The sequence below is a fragment of the Phoxinus phoxinus genome (genome assembly GCF_949152265.1).
Source record: "Phoxinus phoxinus genome assembly, chromosome: 9".
Taxonomy (NCBI): Eukaryota; Metazoa; Chordata; class Actinopteri; order Cypriniformes; family Leuciscidae; genus Phoxinus; species Phoxinus phoxinus.
In genome coordinates, this window is record NC_136884.1 from 14,213,279 (window position 1) to 14,233,636 (window position 20,358).

The 20,358-nt window shown below is 36.8% G+C and overlaps 1 protein-coding gene across 7 annotated transcripts in view; it reads right to left on the reverse strand.

The window, feature by feature from the left end:
* Nucleotides 1–19,574, reverse strand: part of ppfia2 (PTPRF interacting protein alpha 2) — a 147,378-nt gene extending 127,804 nt beyond the window's left edge. For all 7 annotated transcript variants that reach the window (XM_079623998.1, XM_079623997.1, XM_079623994.1 and 4 more), the window contains exons 1-2: nt 19,301–19,574; nt 8,950–9,207 (exon numbers count right to left, since the gene is read on the reverse strand). In XM_079623998.1, coding sequence (XP_079480124.1) covers nt 8,950–9,198 — 249 coding nt within the window. In that variant the 5' untranslated portion in view covers nt 9,199–9,207; nt 19,301–19,574. The remainder of the gene's footprint in view (nt 1–8,949; nt 9,208–19,300) is intronic.
* Between the last annotated feature and the right edge of the window lie 784 nt (nt 19,575–20,358).

Consider the following 20,358-nt stretch of genomic DNA (forward strand, 5'->3'; position numbering starts at 1 on the left):
ATACACTGAGATTTTGTCGCCAGTATGAATGCATGAACTCTCAGGAGGACACTGAACAGAAAGAGCCGTGGAGCGCAGCGGACGACATCTGCAGGGCTTTCGTTCTCTCCAGGCTGTCAATCACAACTTGATGAATGCCCGTGGGATGTGGCCAGCCACTTCCCATCATGCCTTGCAGTCATTCATATGAGTGGCCAACTGATAACAGAATGAAGTAGGGAATGAAGATGCCGGTGTCTATTTTTGGTCCTTGCCCAAGTTCTATTTTAATAAACGCTGTCAATGTGTGCACTTTGAAAGACAGAGAGCTCCTCACTGCATTAAATATAAAACATAAAAGCAGGCGTTTCAAGAATAGATGACAAAACAATAGGAACTTCACAATGTATTCTTCATAATGTATTATTTGTATTTTTTCTGAACTAGACTTGTTAATAAGATACATATTTAATTTAAGCTATGTGTACGAACACAACACTATAATGAACCGTCTTTATTCCTGTAATATACATTATCCATGTGTTTGGATTGTATTAGTAGCATTTTATTGAACTGTGTTCTTCTCAGGCCAAATATATTTTTCATAATTGACAGGTTGAGGCAAGCTACGATACATACACTACCATTCAAAAGATTGGGGTCAGTAAGAAATGTCATTTTATTGTCTTCCAGTAGAATTGTAAGTCTGATGACATAGAAAATCAATAGCACCCACCCACCACCATCCTTACGCGGCACAATTTATCATATCATTCACACATTTAAACATTAAAGGTTGTGACAAAATGTACATAGAAATGTATGATCTCAACACAAACAACATTTAAACAAATACCAAGCATGATTTTTCAACCTAAAAAAATAAGTTGACAAAAAAACCTCTCTGGATTTTTCCTCTCTCTCACTCTCTTAGTATGAAGTGTTCATGTGGCCAAGGGGTCGAGTGAAGTAGGGCACAAACAATAACTGACGATCACATCGAATCATGTGCTGCGATGGAGGAAACCAGCTGACTAAATGAGCCCAGAGGAAGGAAAGAGAAAGAGTCAAACGCAAGGAGGGAAAGAGAATGAGAGAAATGGAGATAAGAATCTATTCATGTGTTTCTTGCCTTTCACTTAATCATCTGACTTTCCACAAGCCCATCAAACATCCCCGTATCCTAATGGTACATTCCATGACAAACCCGGCGCAATGATTGGACAGTAAGAGATTGAACGATGATAAATGAAGAGGACGTGCGTGATTTATGATGGGAGATTCAGTAAATTGACATGTTATGTCTCTCTAATGACTCAGTTGCTGATGAATGCAATAGGACTATTACACCACACCAACACCATTTCGCTACAGAACACCCACTTTTCACCATCTAATCAATTATCGATGGATAAAGCACAATCCTGCTGTTTTCATTTCAGTTACACTCAGAAATGTGTCAGATTAGGGAAGTGAAAATGGGTGGACAATGCCATTTCACGTTAAAGACAGCTTGTGAAATGGAATTTTCTAATGCATGTTATAGATCTTATGGTGAACAATAAATCTGTGGATATTTTACCATCCAATGAAAAAGTCAGACTTCTCTCTGGGGACTTATGCAGGAATTTTCCAATCAATAGTCGGTTTAAAGGCGAAAGTGTTCATCTGCCTCTACTTCGGAGTACAACACCCACATCTTAAAATGCAACGGTTCCACGTAAGTACAAGAGACTGAATGTGACGATAAAGTCAATGGCCCAATAAACTTACAGCAAAGTTATTTTTCGATCTTCGCTTAGAAGTAAAAAAAAATAAAAATTGGAAATACCTTTGCAGCGATATACTGTTAACGAACATCCCGACGCAGTCCACGCTGCTGAGAGTGACGTTTAGAAGAATATGTAAATATGTTCTCTGCGTGCTTTCCTCTAAACAATAAAATAAACAACAACAAAAATGACAGCGGTGAGAACACAGCAGTTACGAAAGCATCTGATCATAGCGATGTGGAAATGTTTGCACCAGCTCTACAAAACTACTATCAAAACACTGTTATGATAGTTTGATTATAATGTATATTTGAGTCTATTGACTGTATAATTCTAACTATGCGAGACTACATTTTATATTAATTTAGCAGACGCTTTTATCCAAAGCGACTTACAAATGAAATAAATAGTAGCAGTTAAACTAACAATAGGACAACAATATGCAAATGCTATGACCCTCCCCCTACTGGATTGCAAATAAAGTGGTAAATTATGTTTTTTTGTGCAAACAAAGCACTTACGTTTCGTAATAAAATTGAGGTAAAAATACTGGAGTCACATGGGTTACTTTAAGGATGTCTTTACTACCGTTCTGGACCTTAAATGTGTAAATTGCGTTGCTCCCAATGGAGTGACTGAGCTCTAAGATTCCATCAAAAATATCTTCATTTGTTTTCCGAAGATGAACGATGGTCTTACGGGTGTGGAACGTCATGAGGGTGACATGATTAATGACAGAATTAAACATTTTGGGTGAACTATTCCTTTTAACATTGTACAAACATTTGTTTCATGTGTCATTGAACGGAAGAATGGCTTTCAGGAGCATGTGTAATCGTCACATCCTTTCATTTTCTCTGCAAAAATGTCCTGAGTCGTTCACATAAAAATCTGTCAACAGGCTTTCATAGACAACCTAGGAAGTCGAGAAGATCTCGTTTTTAAGTTTCGTTACAAACTGTTCGCACATTGGTAATAAAAAAAGCAATTAATACCTGAAAATTCTTACACATAGCCCCTTTAAGAAATAAACAAACCTTTATTTGTGTGAAGAACCAAGTCCTTGCCCTACATTTTCTTGTTTGCTAATTCATTAATTCAGAACAATTTCATACAACCAATTTTCATCAAACACAAACACATCACCTGACATTTCGGCACAAAGAAAATATCAAAACATGGCATCAGCATTATGCATTCAGGCCAATACAGTCACTTGCAAAGAGTGAAATCCTTCAAGGAAAATCGGCTCCCACTGACAGTTACAGAGGGATGGTGCAGCATTATGAGACTAGCTGGAGGGTAATCTAGTGAAGTTGAACAAATGAACGAACAATTGAACAAATTGTTATTGTTTTGTTTGTTTTACTGGATACTGAAGGGTACCAATGGGTGTTCTGAGTGCGGACTCATGGTCTTTCTCTCCTTCTCTTAAACTTGCTGACCCAGACTCAAAGGTGGCATTGATGTGTGCACACCACTTTGGCCTGATGAGTAAGCAGAACTCAACCGCACAAAGGACAGGAGTCTGCCAGACAAACTGAAAGAGCAACACAGGACATGAAAACAGGTGAAACTGGACAGCTGTTCAACCCAGGCAGCAAAAACACCCTACAGGGATCGTAATTTAGTTATTTCAAGACTTCCTCTGACCCTTAGAATTAAATGGGCTGTGCCTAACAATGTAATGGTTCATCTGGTGTTTAGGAATAGCATCAATCTTCCTTCTTATTGCCTCACTTAACTAGTGAGGCAATAACTCACTTAACTAATCATCATCAATAATCATCATCATCATCTTTATTTGTTATTATTATATTAAATATGGGCAGTTGTATGTTAATTACAGACAAATAATCAATATATTTTACTCATTTTCACATTGCTAAATCTGTTATTGTTTTGTGTTGTTTGCATGAATTATTATTATTATAAATATTATAATAATTATAATAAGATAATGAATATATTTGACCAATTTTCATATTTGTCAACTTATCTTTTTTGTTGTTCTTATAAAGAATTACTAATAGAACTTATTATTAACAATATTACATAATATAATAATAATGAGAAAAAAATAGGAAATGACTGGATATTTAAGCATTAAAGAAAGTTATAGTCCGTTTACAAAACATAGAACAATGAACTCCTATTTTTTTTTTTAAAGTAAATAAAGGAAATTTTGATTTCTAATGATATGAGCCCTGATTCCACTTTGATTCTCAGTTCTTATGTTTAAACACACTTCAGCTTTTACACACTAAAGCACATCTAGTATATCAGCCAGTTACTTAGAGGGGCCAATCAATGGTAATGATTGTTTGTTTGTTTTTTTAAATATAAATTTACTAACCATAAATGTCTTGAGCTTAGTGTTCTTGTTGTTAAAATTGCAAGGAGACAGTAAAAAGCGACCCAGCATTAAAACCTGTCCTGCCTCTCAGCGTAACAGTTAAAGGCTTGTTATCAGAGCTGTTGCTGTAAAGAAGGATGTAAGACATTACTGTGCATGATATGATCACGGTCTGAACCCCAGGGCATCTCGGGGGAATGCGGTTGCCATTAAGATCTGAATGTTTTAAATGTTAAGGTGTATGTGTGAGAGAAAGCAAGGTATCAGCTTTATATCAGATAGCCAATAGTGGCTAAAACCAGGCCACATCCTCTCCGCATCACTCCACCTTCCGTCTACTTCCTCCCCCTTTCCTGTCTCTCCTCCTCTTCTTCTACAGCAGAGTTCACCCTGCAGCGATAATTCAGCCTATTTCATCTCTCTGCTCATCAGAGCCCAGATTTATTGCACAGTCTAAACCATGAGCCCAAACCTCAGATGTCTTCAAACGCTAAAGGAGGTCAAAGTGTTGTTTTAGAAACGTTCCACATGTCTGAACGGCGAGGATCAGATTCAGACAACCTGTTTACATTACCATCTACGAAACAATGCCGGGTGGAGGAAGCAAAGTCTGGTTTCTTTTTTAGTTCAGATGTAAATTACACATTTGCTACACATTTCACAACTATTGTTTAAATCGTTTTTTTTGGATTTAAGGCAGTTGAAACATATACATTAGCCAAGTCACAAAATCATAAGTTAAAAAAATTATTTAAAAAATAATAATTAAACATTGCTTCAATAATAAATTACAACACATATAATTTGTGCAGCTTTTTATACCACATTGTTGCCTGGCTATTATAATATCTTTATTATTTATCTAACGCCCAATTGGTTGAGTAGTTTGAGATTAGTCTGATCATTTTTTTTTCCAATGTGACACATTCAGGCTAATTTGCAGACTCTCTGTGAACATGATAGGCGGGCAAAACGTGAACAGCCAATCATAATGCAGCAGGGGAACTGCCTCCTCTCTGTGACTTTTCAACCCTATAACGTTGTTCCCCCCTTACATTCATCCCACGCTTTAGCTCCATGAGAACAAAATAAGCTTAAAGGAGGCATAAAACAAATTAACCAAAAAAATCAGCTTTGTGCAAAGCTATAAATAACCTGATATTTAGCTCATTAAATAAGCAAAAGCCTACATCCATCATGCAATTAGTGTAGACGGTGTAAAGTGGCCATTACAAACACCACCAAACAATCACTGTGAATAAAATCTATTTCAACGCCGTTTAAAAAACATTAGCAGACACTGTTCACGGTTTCTCAATTACAACAGCTCATAATAACATAGCATTCCTGCTGGTACACATCTTCAGATTTATTCCGCCAATGAGCCTCATAAAGCATTAGCGTGGAGTTGATGTGGCAAGAGCTAATAAAGCGCTGCTACACTAATTAATGGAGTCGTTTGCACGTGTGTAAGATCCGGATCGAGAGAAGTAACATCTCATTTTTTCACATGATCAGTAAACAGTGCGTCTGAGTACCGTCTTGACACACAGGCAATCGATACATTGTTATCGACCCGGTCTACGCCGCCACTCTTTTAGTACAATGATCACGCAGCGCTGGATAGTAAAACATGCTAATATCTGTAATTCAAGTGATTATTATTTTATGAACAATACATGTCTCTTTTGTGTTCTTGTACTGTATCATCATTTACTCACCGTCACATTGTTCCAAACCCGCATGACTTTATTTCTTCTGTGGAACACGCTGCCATTTTCCATATAATGAAAGCATAGTTAACGAACGCAACACACCGATGTCTTCATTTGTATCTGTTCCTCACATAAAACTAGAACACAAGGTTTCAGAACAGCTCATGATCACGGAATGCCGTCATTGTTGGGGGGGAAAAAAGCAGTGTGAACATTCTTCACAACATCTCATTTCGTGTTTAACAGAAGAAAAATAAAGTCATAAATGTTTGGAACAGATATAACAAGTCTTTTCATTGTAGGGCAACCCTTAAACATTTATAAAAATTGCCTAAATTCCATGGAAACTTTATATAAAGAGACAGAAGTTTTTGTACACTGCTAATTAAAAGTTTGTGGTCAGATTATTTTTTTTCCAAGAAATTATTAATCTTATTTAGCAAGGATACATTAAATTGATCAGAAAAAAATAACAACAGTAAAGACATTTAATGTTATAAAATATGTATTTTTCAAATAAATGCTGTTCATCTAAGAATATTGGAAACAAATGAATCACAGTTTCCACAAAAATATCAGCACACCAGTCCTGAAGGATCATGTGACACTGAAGACTGAAGTAATGATGCTGAAAATTCAGCTTTGACCACACAGGAATACATTACATTTTAAAATATATCAAAATAGAAAGTTATTTTAAATTGTAATAATATTTGACAATATTACTAGCCTTGGAGAGCATAAGAAACTTCTTGCAAAACTTTTCTGACCCTAAACTTTTAAAAGGGCGGTGTACATACATGCCACTCAAATCCACAACACCCTTTATACATACTCTACATAGACCCAATCACCCTCGGTACAGTAAGCAAAAGCTAAAACCCTCCACTGAGGGAAAGTGAGAACTACCACACAACAAAACCTATTTTTCTCCTCCACCAGGACCACGGAGACTTCTGGAAGGAGAGTGGTAAGGACTTGTGACTAGAATTACTGACACACTTTTCCTTTGAGCATCGAGCTAATCTGGGTTTAGGCGTGATTACGTAAGCCATCGCTTTTTCCCATGTCTCTGGGCAATAGTAGCGCAGCTGAAAACCGTGCTTGGTGATTTTTAGTCCTCTTTGTTCGGAAGGACAGACTTGGACACAGATTTTAGTATCACCAGTTTCAGCTGCTGCAATCACACATGGCCAGCTGTGAACATGCCCATGTTTTTACAGTCTCTCAGCTGTGGGGGGACTGAAACGTTCAGCACTGGAAAAAGCTAACTGTATCTTATGAGTGTGAAATCAACATCTAGAATGTCTTTCCACGACACCGCTGGTACTCAGATATCCTTATCGGAATATGATGTCTAACTTTAAGGTGCACTGTGTAATTTTTAGTGGCATCTAGTGGTGAGATTGGAATTGGATCCAACAGAAGTTACGGTGGCCGACAGGAAAAGATTGTCGCCTGAGACAGCAGAGAGTAGCCAGTTAAGCAATGAGGTTTCTTTACAAAGATGAATTAAGAAATTAGGTTTACTTAATTATTCAGTAAAACTATATGTTATTGCGAATATTATTGTTACTTGTTTTATCATTGTGTATTATTTGCTGACTTTAGCTAGTTTCTTTGCACTAAGAACAACAAAGTGACTAAATGCGTTTGTCCCGTAAGGGGACCTGCAGTGTATGTAGATAGAAATCTAGGGTAAGCTCATTCTAGTGTAATAAAAACATAACGGTTCATTGCGTGAGGTCTTTATACACCACTGAAAACATAGTCATGTATATGATATTCCACTTCTGTCAACAGATTATCCTAAATATTACACAACGCTTCTGAATCTGATCCAGGCGTAGTCTTTGACAAAACTTTTTTTTTTTTTTTGCTTTTTGCACAAAATATAAAATATATATTTGCGTCTAAATGCCCGTCTCGGCAAGTATTCTCTCGTCTATGTCATAAGTTAACAGTTAGAAAAAGACTTTTGTCAGTTTTTTCGGTCCATGCAGTCTTAAAGTGACAGCACACACCTAATATTCCTACTGTTGTCTGTGTCATTAATATTAATAAAACAACAAAATACAGCGTTAACAAAGATGCAACTATATTTAATTTCTACAGTGAACAAATAGTGTTATTTTACATTTAGGCTTAATTATTAATTTCTGTACCTGAATACTACTGTTAGACTTCGTAACTTTGTTATTTAGTACCGGTATTCATCTCTGCTTGTAATTTGTGTATTTGTTCTTATTTTATTTCTGACTGTTCACTTGTTTTAAATAATGTGTGAACTTTATCAGTTAGGCTAGTCGTTTTTGATGTAGTAGCAATCGGAGAACTTCAAGTGAGCTTTAATTAATAAATGAAAAGCATAGTTCCCCCCTGTCCCCCATATATATATATATAGATATATATACACTTTTTTTTTTTTTTTGCTGATCCGAATAATGATCCGATTTGTGGCTCAAAAACCGTAAACGATCCAAACCGTGAATTTTGTGATCCGTTCCACCACTAGCAGTGAGCTCTCATAGAGAGCCATTGGGGCAGATTTCAGGCTCCCCCGCTTATTTTCACGTTACTTCACGTAAACCTCGCTCCAGACCAAGACGATATCAGTCCGCTTCAGCTATGTGTTTATTAGTCTGCATCAGGTCAGAAACTACTTGGCATGCGTGGAGTACCATATCAAATGAATGACCGTATAAATCCTTTAGTTTAAATGTGCTCATGTGATTAGCCATTATATACAGTAGTTCTGTTGTGTTCGTTTTATGTTTGTTCTGAGAATAGATGTTTGTTTTCCTCACTGGAATTCCTACACAACTTGCCACAATCTAAAACAACATTCGAAGTGAATAAATACTACATTATGGCAATTCTAAGATGGTATTCTACAGTATGTGTACTATAGTCTGTCAGTCATCATTAGAGCGCCACCCTCAGGCTAAATAACACAAGGTGTGTCGGATGTGTTCAGCGATTAGAATATAAAGCTTTATCATAAACTAGCGCTAAGACCCAGAATCTACCCTACCTAAATTTACGGCGTGTGTGGCCCAGACTCTCTGCCGACAGTCGAAAGTGGTTACGTGAGATCAACAGCATAGCGTAGGTGTAGTGGTCATACCTGTGGCAGTGCGGAGCTGAGCTGTCTCTGCAGTGAGTCCCGGTCGTAGATGACGTCCTGCAGGTGCTCCTGGGCGAGGGCCAGGCTTTCTTGTGTCTCCCTCAGGGTGTCCAACAGGCGGTCTCTCTCGTCCAGCATGTTCACCATCAACTGCTCGAAGTGGGAGTCAGGGTCCGAGGCGCTGCTCTGGGAGCCACGCTGGCTCAGCGCAGTGTCCTCGCTGATGGTGGGCATCACTTCGCACATCATGTTTACCTGCTGAAAGAGGACGGATGCTTAGAACACGCATGGAGATATCCGGAAAGCTGCTTTGAATCTATGTGTATTGTGAAAAGTGCTATGCAAATAAATTTGACAAGTTTGATATGACTTTGTTCTGCAAATTGTCAATTTTGAGACCAGCTTTAATAATAATGAAGGTAAATCATATTTAATATTATCAGCATATTTTATATTAATAAATTTTTTATCAATAAATTAATTATATTTATTGCACATTTTAGAGAATTTAATTTATTGTACTGTCGTACTGCAACAGTATTTATTTATTTTGTCCAGCACGTCAGGGTAAGGCTTTAGGAAAAAACTATGATACACTCATATGTTTATTTACTCATACTCATGTAAACAACAATACATAACTGAGGTTTATGTTAATTCAATATACTGTGTGTGTGTGTGTGTGTGTGTGTGTGTGCGCGTGTGTGTGTGCGCGTGTGTGTGTGCGTGCGTGTGTGTGTGCCCGCGTGTCTTAATGTGTTACTGTGTGTTACACACACATTACTGTTCAAAAGGTTGGCGTCAGTAACAGTAAAAAGAAAAGTAACTAATAATTTATTCATTTAATCAAAATGCATTTATAACATTAGAAAATATTTCAATTTAATTTCAATATCTATTCAATTAAAAAAATCCTGTTTGGTGGTTTCCACAAAAGTAGCACACAAGTTTTCAACACTGATAATAATAAGAAATGTTTCTTGAGCACCAAATTAGCATATTATACTGATTTCTGAAGACTGGAATAATGATGCTGAAAATTCAGCTCTGCCAAGTCAAAAATAAATTACATTTGATATATATTTCACAGTATTAATATTTCACAATATTACCGTTTTACTGTATTAAAAAATAAAAATGCAGCCCTGGGTGAGCATAAGAGACATTCAAAATATCCTTCAAAAACATAAAAAAATCGTACCAAACACCAAAATTGTGGTAATGACGTATATATATATAGACGTGTGTGTGTGTGTATTTATACACTTTACGTGTAAAAAAAAATCTAACATCCATAAATAAAAAATACAAAAATTCCGTTGTGTCTGTCTGTAAAAGTGTATAACTGCTCGGAGCATCTGCGAGTAGACAGCATGTAGACTGTATGTACATAGTGGTGATGTGTGTCCGCTCCTGTTAGACTCAAAGCTGTCAGGATTGTGACGGCTGGTAGCTGTAGGGGAGATGAGCATTAAAAACATGCGGGGCCACAGAGCTCCACGCCTGGACTGTGATGATACAACACAGGCAGAGCGGGTGGAGGAATCTCCTGGCAAGGACGAGATGTGTTTGTGTGTGTTTACAACAGAGTGAGTGGAGAAAGAACAGATGATCAGAGAAAGAAAAAGTCTTGGCAAGTGTATCGGTGCATTTTTGATTCACCCGAGAGAGACTCAAACATATGCCAGCTCACTTCATTGACCCGGGCATCTCGGGCCCTGTTAATACACAAAATTAATCTTTCAGAATATTGCTGTAGAGTTTATGTGGAAGTTAAAGCGGAGATGTGCAGCACCATGCAAAAGGAAATCATTTTCTTAAGGAAGTAACATAGGAAAATAATAAATAAAGCAAAATAAATATTTTTTAAAAATATATTTTAAAAATATGTATTATTTTAGCATTATCTATTCAACATTACAGTATATAGTCAAATTTTAAATTAGCTTTTGGTTTAATATTTCAGTACTTCAACTTATTTCATTTCAGTTATTTCTAATTCCCATTTAGGTTTTTATCTTGTATTTATATTTTATTTTATTCCAGCTTTACGTTACGTTACGTTAAGTTTTTTAACGTAATTAATTTTCGTAATTAATATTTTATGGGATGTATAACCGAATTCTCTAATTCAAATGCTTTTTAATGTGATATGTTGTTTGTATTCCGTTCTTGCATTTCTAAAATTAAAAAGGTGATCAGACTCTTTATTGCGCAAACACATACAGTGGGGCTCGCACATTGTGCTCTACTTTAAATCATGAAAAAAGCATTGGAATAACATGGCATCATTTTTCTTTGTTTTATCATACCTGATTAATGATTGTAAACTGTGGATAGTGTGTTTAGAGATTAATAAATCAGTATAAACATCAGTATAAATCACAATGCAGGCAGCAGCGGAAGTTATTTAGAGCTATTTAAAGCTTCCGCTTTTCAAACGTGGAAGTGTGATAAAGGCCTATAATTTGCTTCACCAAATAGAACTGCAAAATACCGTTTTCAACAGTCATTAATTTACCATCCAAACACAATTTTCCATCTCTATACACATATAGTCACAAAACGTTAATACAAGTAGTCAATTTCATTGCATTATTATCAGAAGACTAGGGCATTCTAACTTCTCATGTTTGCAGATAGTAGACCTACATGTCTCACTGGCAATGGGCCCTGCAGACTCCATGCGAACAGGCTGTTAGCCAGAGTCCCACCATCTCCCAGCTAGCCGCTAACTGCTAACTTTAGACCCACAAACGCTCTGGGCTGCGGCCAGCTCTCCTGTCTTTAACCAAGCATGCAATGGAGAGCCCTGAAGCTGCCTGGAAAAGTGGGAGTTTTTTCCCCCCTGCTGCTGAATATAAAGAGACAATTCAAAAGACAAATTCTTGTGCAAAGGTCTGTCACGAGTTAGACCACGTCGAAAGTTTCTCATAAACCACCGCTGGGTTTTAAGATGCTTGGCAAATGTCACTTAGATAACAGATGATTGGAGCAAGCTTAAGAACTGACATAAAAGTTTTAAAAAAAAGATATTCTGTTATATAATGTACCCTATATGCATTGATACCATAATAACTCAAGATTGAAACAAATAGCATTGTTCCAACAAGCAACTTATTTAAGTATAATGATTCAGTTGCACAATCACCCTTTTGAACAAAGAACAAAAAAAACAAAAAACTAAATAAATATGTTATAATAAATATGATATTAAATATTAGAAAATGTAAATACACCAATAATAGAATAGAATAATATATTTTAATGTTATTTATATATTATTGCAGTATTTAATAATATTTTGAATTCAGTTTTCATTTTAGTAAATTTAGTACTTCAACTTACTTAAACTTGGCATTTCTAATTGTGGGTTGAAGCTTGCTAGTATTTCCAAGGGTCAGCAGCATTCTCCACTAAAAGTGATCGGGCAGACCAAACCGTAAGTCGTAGAGACTTGAAACTTTAAGGGGGTTGTAGTACCCACCCACCTCATCTACAACGTCACCAAGGCTCACCCCAATCGGTCTGATGGTCCAATCGCTACAGAGATCAAAAGAATGAAATAACTCTTCATAACTCCTAAACCGTTCATCGCAGGCTCGCGTGTCTTATATCATTGGAATCTTTAGCTCAAGGTGGACAAAACTATTTTTGCAAACTAGTCCTAGGATCTTCGTCTGATCGGAACCAAACCAGTGCAGAAAGATTCTCTGGAGTCTGACTGTCACTAATTATCGGGAAAAAAAGTCAAATTTGGATTCACGTCCGCAGCGCCAAAACATGGACACTTTTACTAAAACAGTCATACCTCTTGAATGGAATGAGATAATTTCACCAATCTCGGTACACCTATGTACGGGCTCAGACTGTGGTCACGTGAAAAAGGATGTGTCCACTTATAATAAAGTACATGCAAGAGCGGCGTCTCTGTCAAGTCGAAGTTAGTCACGGACGTGGAGCTCTCGGCATCTCAAAAACGCCACGCTGATATTGATCCTCGTTTTAGTTCTCCTTTTGTCCCAAAGTCTGCTTGCCAGGATCCATAATATTTGAACAAAACAACAACAGCGTGAGCACGTAACGCAGTTGTCCACGTCTGTCGCCATGGTTATTATGGCAGAACGAGCGGAAACCGGGGATATCGCGGATATTACGTCATTGACAGGCGACAAAGACCAGGGATGAGCCATAATTTAAAATTAAAATCTTTGGGAACTTTTGGGATATTGTAAGTACACAACTGCAGGAAATGTATATTAAACTGTGCAAGTGATTTTTGGATATTTTATTACAAAAATCTTACATATTATTGTACCTTTAACAGAGTTCGATCGGAACGAAACTCGCTGGGCCTGTTTGAAATGTAAAAGAAATCAGCCACCAAGGGGAGCCTTCACTTTTGCACGTGCGTAAAAGATTGTATATCACGTGATTTTTCGCACATGCCCACGACATTCATACCATATGGCCTCTAGGAACACCGCTGTCAACCAAGTCGTTCGTTAAATCTTGGAGATTATTTAAAAAACCTATACATTCTCATACTAGTCTAGTCCTAAGTTTTTGGCTCTACCTCGATAACCTTTAAAAAGCTTAAAACATATTTCCTTAGTAATTTCCTGTTTAGGCCGTCAATGTGGTTACAGGCTTGCTAAATAAAACATAATACCTTTTTACCCATGTACTTAAAGGATTGAAACCCGTTAATTGCTCCTTGCAGCTATATTTCAAATATTTTGTTTACGTTTTTCATCTAATATTTATATTTTAGCTTTATTTTAATTAACAGAAATTATTTTAATCGTTTTAGTTTGTTAATAATAACAACACTGAGTAGAATAGAATAGAAAAACAGTAATAATAAAGTGTGTTTTTGAGAAATGTGAGATGAGAAAGTCAAAAAGAGCCTCCACGTCATTGTGATTGTCTTATTATCCTGTCAATTACATAGTGTCCATCTATCATGTTTGCAACTGCTCAGAAAATGGTGCAGTGGTTAAACTGGTGGAAATGGATAGACTAATTACAGAGTTAACAACTCATCTATTCGGAAATCAACACTTTCTGTCGTGTACCGTACAAATTTGAAAAGAACCTGAAATTACTTTAAAATAATCTGTAAATGAGGCCTTGTGAATCTAGAGGCATCTTCTCATTTCTGTCTCAGTCTGTGGCGACTGTTCTCGAGGTAGTTATTGATCAACTATCAATTTCCCAATACGAAACAATCACCGCCACTCCTTCCCCCTGGCCTTTAGAGCTTTCTGGTCAGGAAAACAATTTTCAATAAAAAAAAAATGAGTGTACACCAGACGGTTATCGAATTGAGATGAAAGTGCACTGGAATCACTATAAGCAAGGGACAAATCAAAACCAAAGCAAAAGTCAAAGCTTTTTTCTGATGTTTCAAGAGTACCGCAAGAATATCCAGATACAACAGAGAGAAGTGAGTGAGGAGAGAGACAAAGGAACTGGAATAGAAGCAACGTCTCAATGCCATATGCCAATCAATAAATTATTAATGTGGGACTCCCTCTCAATCACTGCACAAACACTCACACACATACCTGCACACTTATCTGGCAACAATGGGGGGGGGGGAGACCTAGATTTATTTTCACACAACACTGACACATTGAGTCACACTCAGAGAGTGACGTCAGCGACTGGATGTGCCATCTTACAAACCACCTCTTACGTCATTATTACACATGATCAGTGAGTGCAGCAAGTCGAGAGTTTACTGAACAACTCGCATGTACTGAAAAAGGCTCTGTGTTGTGTGTGTCCACACAGAATCATATATGACACATCCATGATGTATCAACTATTTATAGCCAAGCCATAGCTATAATTAGAACAATGGATTTTTGCTTTGATTTTGGATGTTTGATATAACATATGAAATTAAACATTTCTCGTTCTTGTTTTTTAGTCAGCTGGCATTTTGCAAGCTAACATTCTCAGCATATCACAGTTGCTCCAATGAGACTTTTTATATAGAATAGAATAGAATAGAATAGAATAGAATAGAATAGAATAGAATGTGTTCTTCCTCAATTGTGTCATAAATGTGATGGGAGAAAATGGCAAGATACAGGCAAAAGGTCATGAGGAGGAGCCTCTACGTCACTGTTATTGGCTAATTATCCTGTCAATTACATAATGCTCGCCTTTCATGTTAATTCACAAGTGTTTTTTCAGTTAGCTGACATTTTGAAAGTTAATCTCTCAGCATATTGCTAGCTGATTAGCTTGTTAGCTTAGCCTATATACCAGTTTATTAATCTGTTAAATTACACACTTTAAACCCATTTGTTTAATCAATAATTACAAACTACCTCTTGAAAACAGGCAGAGCCGGTTGTTTGACACAGACGGCACAAGCAACATCGACCACAACAAAATTGAGGAAAATGTAACTTTATGCAATTGCGTAGTGACTTAATAAGATGACTACCAATGGGTGTGAAGGCACTGGAGCTCACATGATCTATTTCCTGTGAGATACTGTAATTGAGTTTATTTGATTGTTTTATATGTCTTCACTCACTACAGAAAAATTATGAATAAAACTGTAAAGAGAACAACTAGGCTACTTCTCAAAAAGTCTTTGGAGGAAGATTGTTGAGTGGTTTGTGACTAATATTTACAAATGAAACCAAGAGCTTGCATTTATTCCCTAGTATAGCGGGCATGGTAAAGGCAAAAATCAATGAAAAAAATAAATGAAACAAATGTCCTGGCAAATTTATCCTTATTCTCCGTCACTCTGCTAGTCTCTCAGTGATTTTTATTTAAAAGATTTTGACATTTAATTGCATATGCATATACAGAGTTCTCTGTAGCATCAAACGGTCTCACTTTTTGTCCATTTTGCAGAAAATGTCAGTTGCTGAAATTTAATAGTACATTCCTACATGCTACAAATAAATATGAATGCAAAATTATGAATGAAGCTCAAATGAATGAAACTGAAAAAGAAAAAGAAACACGAAACAAAAGCAAACGCATGTCCCCTTTAGACATGCATCTTATTGACTATAAGTAGCGTTACACCCGCATGTCAACTAACTTACATTAGGGTATTAGTTCAGTATTAGTAGATTGTTAGGGGTACGGTTAGGGTTAAGTTGATATGTACTTGCAAAGTGACTTATAGTCAGTAGAATGTCTGTTTTGAGACCACGAGTTTTAGCAGACAGTCTAATACTCTATTGAGAGTTAGTTGACATGTAACCATTAGTTATAGTCAACAGAATGTCTAAAGAGAACCATCAAAATAAAGTGTTACCGGAAGCAGCAGGAAGAAAGGAACGGAAAAAAGAAAGAATGACGCAGCAGGATTGGAAGAGGGGAAGAGAAAAGCCATTACAGCATCTTAAGAGAAGAAGACTCCCATCTATATTTCATAACACAAAACAGCCCCTAACATCAGACATCAGCAGTGAGGCTGGCACAACTTCAAACCTTGATCCAGAGTTCAACTTCTGCCTACATGATATTGATATTCAATGAACTTACAAGAACAATGGAATGCAATGACCCTTTTGGTTATTGATAGCTTTATGATATTTTACTTCTGATCCAACAAGGACAGTGGCAACTCTGTTTTTAGAATTCTATTCTGCTCAAGTCCAAGGGATCAATGTTGGGACCTTTACACAACAGTTTGGTTAAATAAAGGTGTTTACATCCATTCTGCAGATTTTTGCCATAATATATTTTGCTGATCAAGCCCTTCATGATTAGTTAATGAGCAAACAGAGTCAACTAATCCAATAATGGACTGTACCAAGTTGCAAGTAGGGGATTTGTAAACAGTGGTGGTCCAAGCATGTGGGCTGGACTGAATAAATGAACAAAGGAATGTGGATTATTGACTGCTAACACATCACTGCTCACATTTTAACAAAAAGGTCAAGGGCACGGATATTTGGCATATCCTGCACTGAAATGTAATGCGGATGGGCACAAACCCAAGACTACTCAATGGCCCATTGGGTGTGAGAGTGCTCTACACTGTATTTTAAACCCACATTTCAATCAGAGTATTGAGTGGAGAGCAAGGCGATGCCCAGAGTAAAAGCCCCAATGATGACAACAAGAGCGATCATATTCCACACACACTGTCTTGAATGAATGGATGGCTGTGGGGGGAGGGAGACAGAAAGAGAGGTACAGCGTGAGAGGAAAGGGAGGGCTGAGGTGAGTGAGTTTAATGAAATCTGTGGATTTTTGTGGTGATACAAGAATATACCACATATAACATAGAAAACCAACCACACAAATTATGATATAATGTTGCATTTGATATACAGTGGAGTCCAACAGTCTGAGTGAAGAGTCGTGCTACTATTTAGATTTTTTTATTTGATGCATGATTTCAATATATTATCAGCATATAACTGAATTGGAATTTTAGTGCAAACTTAAATTTTGAGAAATCGTACGTGAATTTTTAAATGTCTTGGTGTGTATTTGGTATGTGCTTGTAGCTTTACAGCATGAACTGCACAAGTTTATTCACAAGGTCAAATTCACTTTAACTTGACTTTTGTCATTTTAAACATATCTTATTTATTTTATGTCATTACTTTTATTTATTAAATATAATTGAAATATATAAAGTAGTGCAGGGAAACGAGTAATTGCGATTAATCGCATCCAAAATGAAAGTTTGTGTTTACATAATATATGTGTGTGTACTGTGTATGATTATTTTGTATATATTGAAATACACACATATGCATGTATATATTTAAGAAAAATGTGTTATCTATAAAATATTTATGTTATATTATATAAATTGTGTATAAATATCTATTAAATTCTTAAATCTTAAATACATATACGTTTCTTAAATATATACCAAATGCATATGTGTGTATTAACAAAATAATTATACACAGTACACACACATATATTATGTAAACACAAACTTTTATATTGGATACGATTAATCGTGATTAATCGTTGCCCAGCACTAATATAAAGTATCATTTAAAATAGTTTTTTTTAAATGTAATCCCAGGTTTTCAATGCCGTTTCAGACAAGTTATCTGAAACGTTTCTCATTTATTTTAAGCTATTATATTTAAAAAAAACTGATTTTGAATGCTAGTCTCAGAATGGACTCCATTGTATTTTTCACTGATATAACCTTTAATCAACCCGCACACATTAAGTGGTGGGAAAAAGATCCTTTCCACCACACACCCCCTTGCCAAGGTCATACAAACCAGCTGTACATTTGATAAAATACAGCGAAAAATGGCTGAGGTAGACTTTACACACCAGCACAACCAACAGGGTCAGTGGGACACGGAGGCCGTCTATTCTCAGCCTGTCTGTCTACAGTACAGACCATTAGAGGCCATGATTCTCCAACCATACTACCCAGTTGCTTCCACGTTAAATGTTTAGTGTCCACAAAGTAGCAAAAATGACTACATTTGAAGTTTGAAAGCAGATAGTGCCTTGTGATTGGTTCTATATCCATCATTTTTGGGGGGATTTGAACTTAAAGGAATATTCTGACGGTTACTACAAGATATTTTATACTTAAAAAAAAAATGCACTGAACAGTCACACACTTCCTTTAATAGACATGATGTGATGCCGACAATTTTAGCACAATATAGCAAGGTGACAGTAAATAAATTGTGTAACATCACAATTATATGTGTTGATTAATCCTTCCAATTTCAATAAAAGCTTCATGCTGCAATAATTCAAACATTATTTGGGTGTACAGCCAAGCATTTGTACATTAGAGCATCACGTTCACATTCACTCACTCCAGCAGCATGTGAATAAGGTCCATTACAGCCGGACCACAGGCGAGCGGGAGATGCAAGAACAATTCCCATGACATTCCCAGTACACCTTGCAAGCCGGCATGCTATAGTGATCTCATCTCTTTCAAAACAGCCTTTTCCGCTGCTGTGACTCTAATTGGAGAGAATCCTCAACCATTGTCTCAAGCGCATTACATCATGCCTGTCTTTGCCTCTCTCTCTCTCTATCTCCCTCCCTCCTCTCTCTCTTTTCTTTTCTCTGTCAGTGTCTTCCATTGATCTATACAGCTTTCCCCTGTATGAGATATGAAAGATTATCATCAGTTCAACAGAACATACTTGCATTCATTCATTAATTCATTCATGCATTCATTCATTCATTGATCTCTGTTACTACAGCAAAACCTCTCACATCTGTTGGAAGTTTCCTTTCACTAAACGGGCATTTCCAAATCACCTTGAGAATGGTGCACAAAGAATATTGCATGTACACATAAGTCAGACACAAGGACTGTTGCGTTGTACTGTGCATGCTGTCTTATACTCACTGTTCACTCTGCAATATCAATGACAGCTGCAATCTAAGCGCGAGCGCACAGCTGCTCCAATCATCCGATTCACTACAAGGAAGCTTCACTGGCCAAAATCAGCACTGGTCCGGAGAAACCCGCATGAATATCCACCGCTGGCATCCTCAGAAACCTGATACTGTCCCGTGTATCGATGACATTTTGATTTCCAGATATGCCCATTAGTAATAAAATGGCACGTTACGGATTCAGCGGCGAGAGCAGCGGTGGTTGGTAGAGACCATTGTTCAAGAAAAGAGGGGGAGTTCGCTTCTGTCTTAAAGTTGCAGCTTTCCAACAAATAGTAGGATCTCCGTTCGTTTCCATATTTACGTAAGCACAAGGAACACTTAAAAAACATTTAGAAAACATCGCCTTAATTATGTTACCCGAATCCACCAGGACATAACTCCGTAAATGACTGTTAAACATAAAACATCTATGCAAACAACACTGCAAAAGTGAATGTTTCAGTGCGTGTTTGCACCAACTAGGCTACTCTCGGACAAAAAACACAGAACCAAATGTTGTAGCTAAAGATTCTCGATGATGGCAGAGGCGAAATGATAGACAAACAAACTCGTTCAGTGACTCTTACTGCAAATTACATCGTTGTCAGTAGGTGGTGATAAGCGATCACTGTTTATTACGAGTCATTTTTTAATCGTTCGAACTTCGACGATTCATCAAACTAACCGTATGCCGATGCTTGTTCATTCATGCCATTGCCACGGATAGCTGAAGTTCAAAATTTACATGAATAAACTTATTTTTGTTGGGTTTTATAAATGTTATAAAATCCTTAAGTCATTCTCTAATGGTTGACAAATATATGACTTAAATCTATAATACATAAACGAGCTACATAAAGATCTGCACCCCTACCAGTCAAAAGTTTGTAAACACTAGTTTTAATGTTTTTGAAAAGAAGTATCTTATAATTGTCACCATCATTACTCCAGTCACATGATTCTTCAGAAATCATTAATATGCTGATTTATTGTCCAATGTTGGAAACAGTTGTGCTGCTGCTTAAT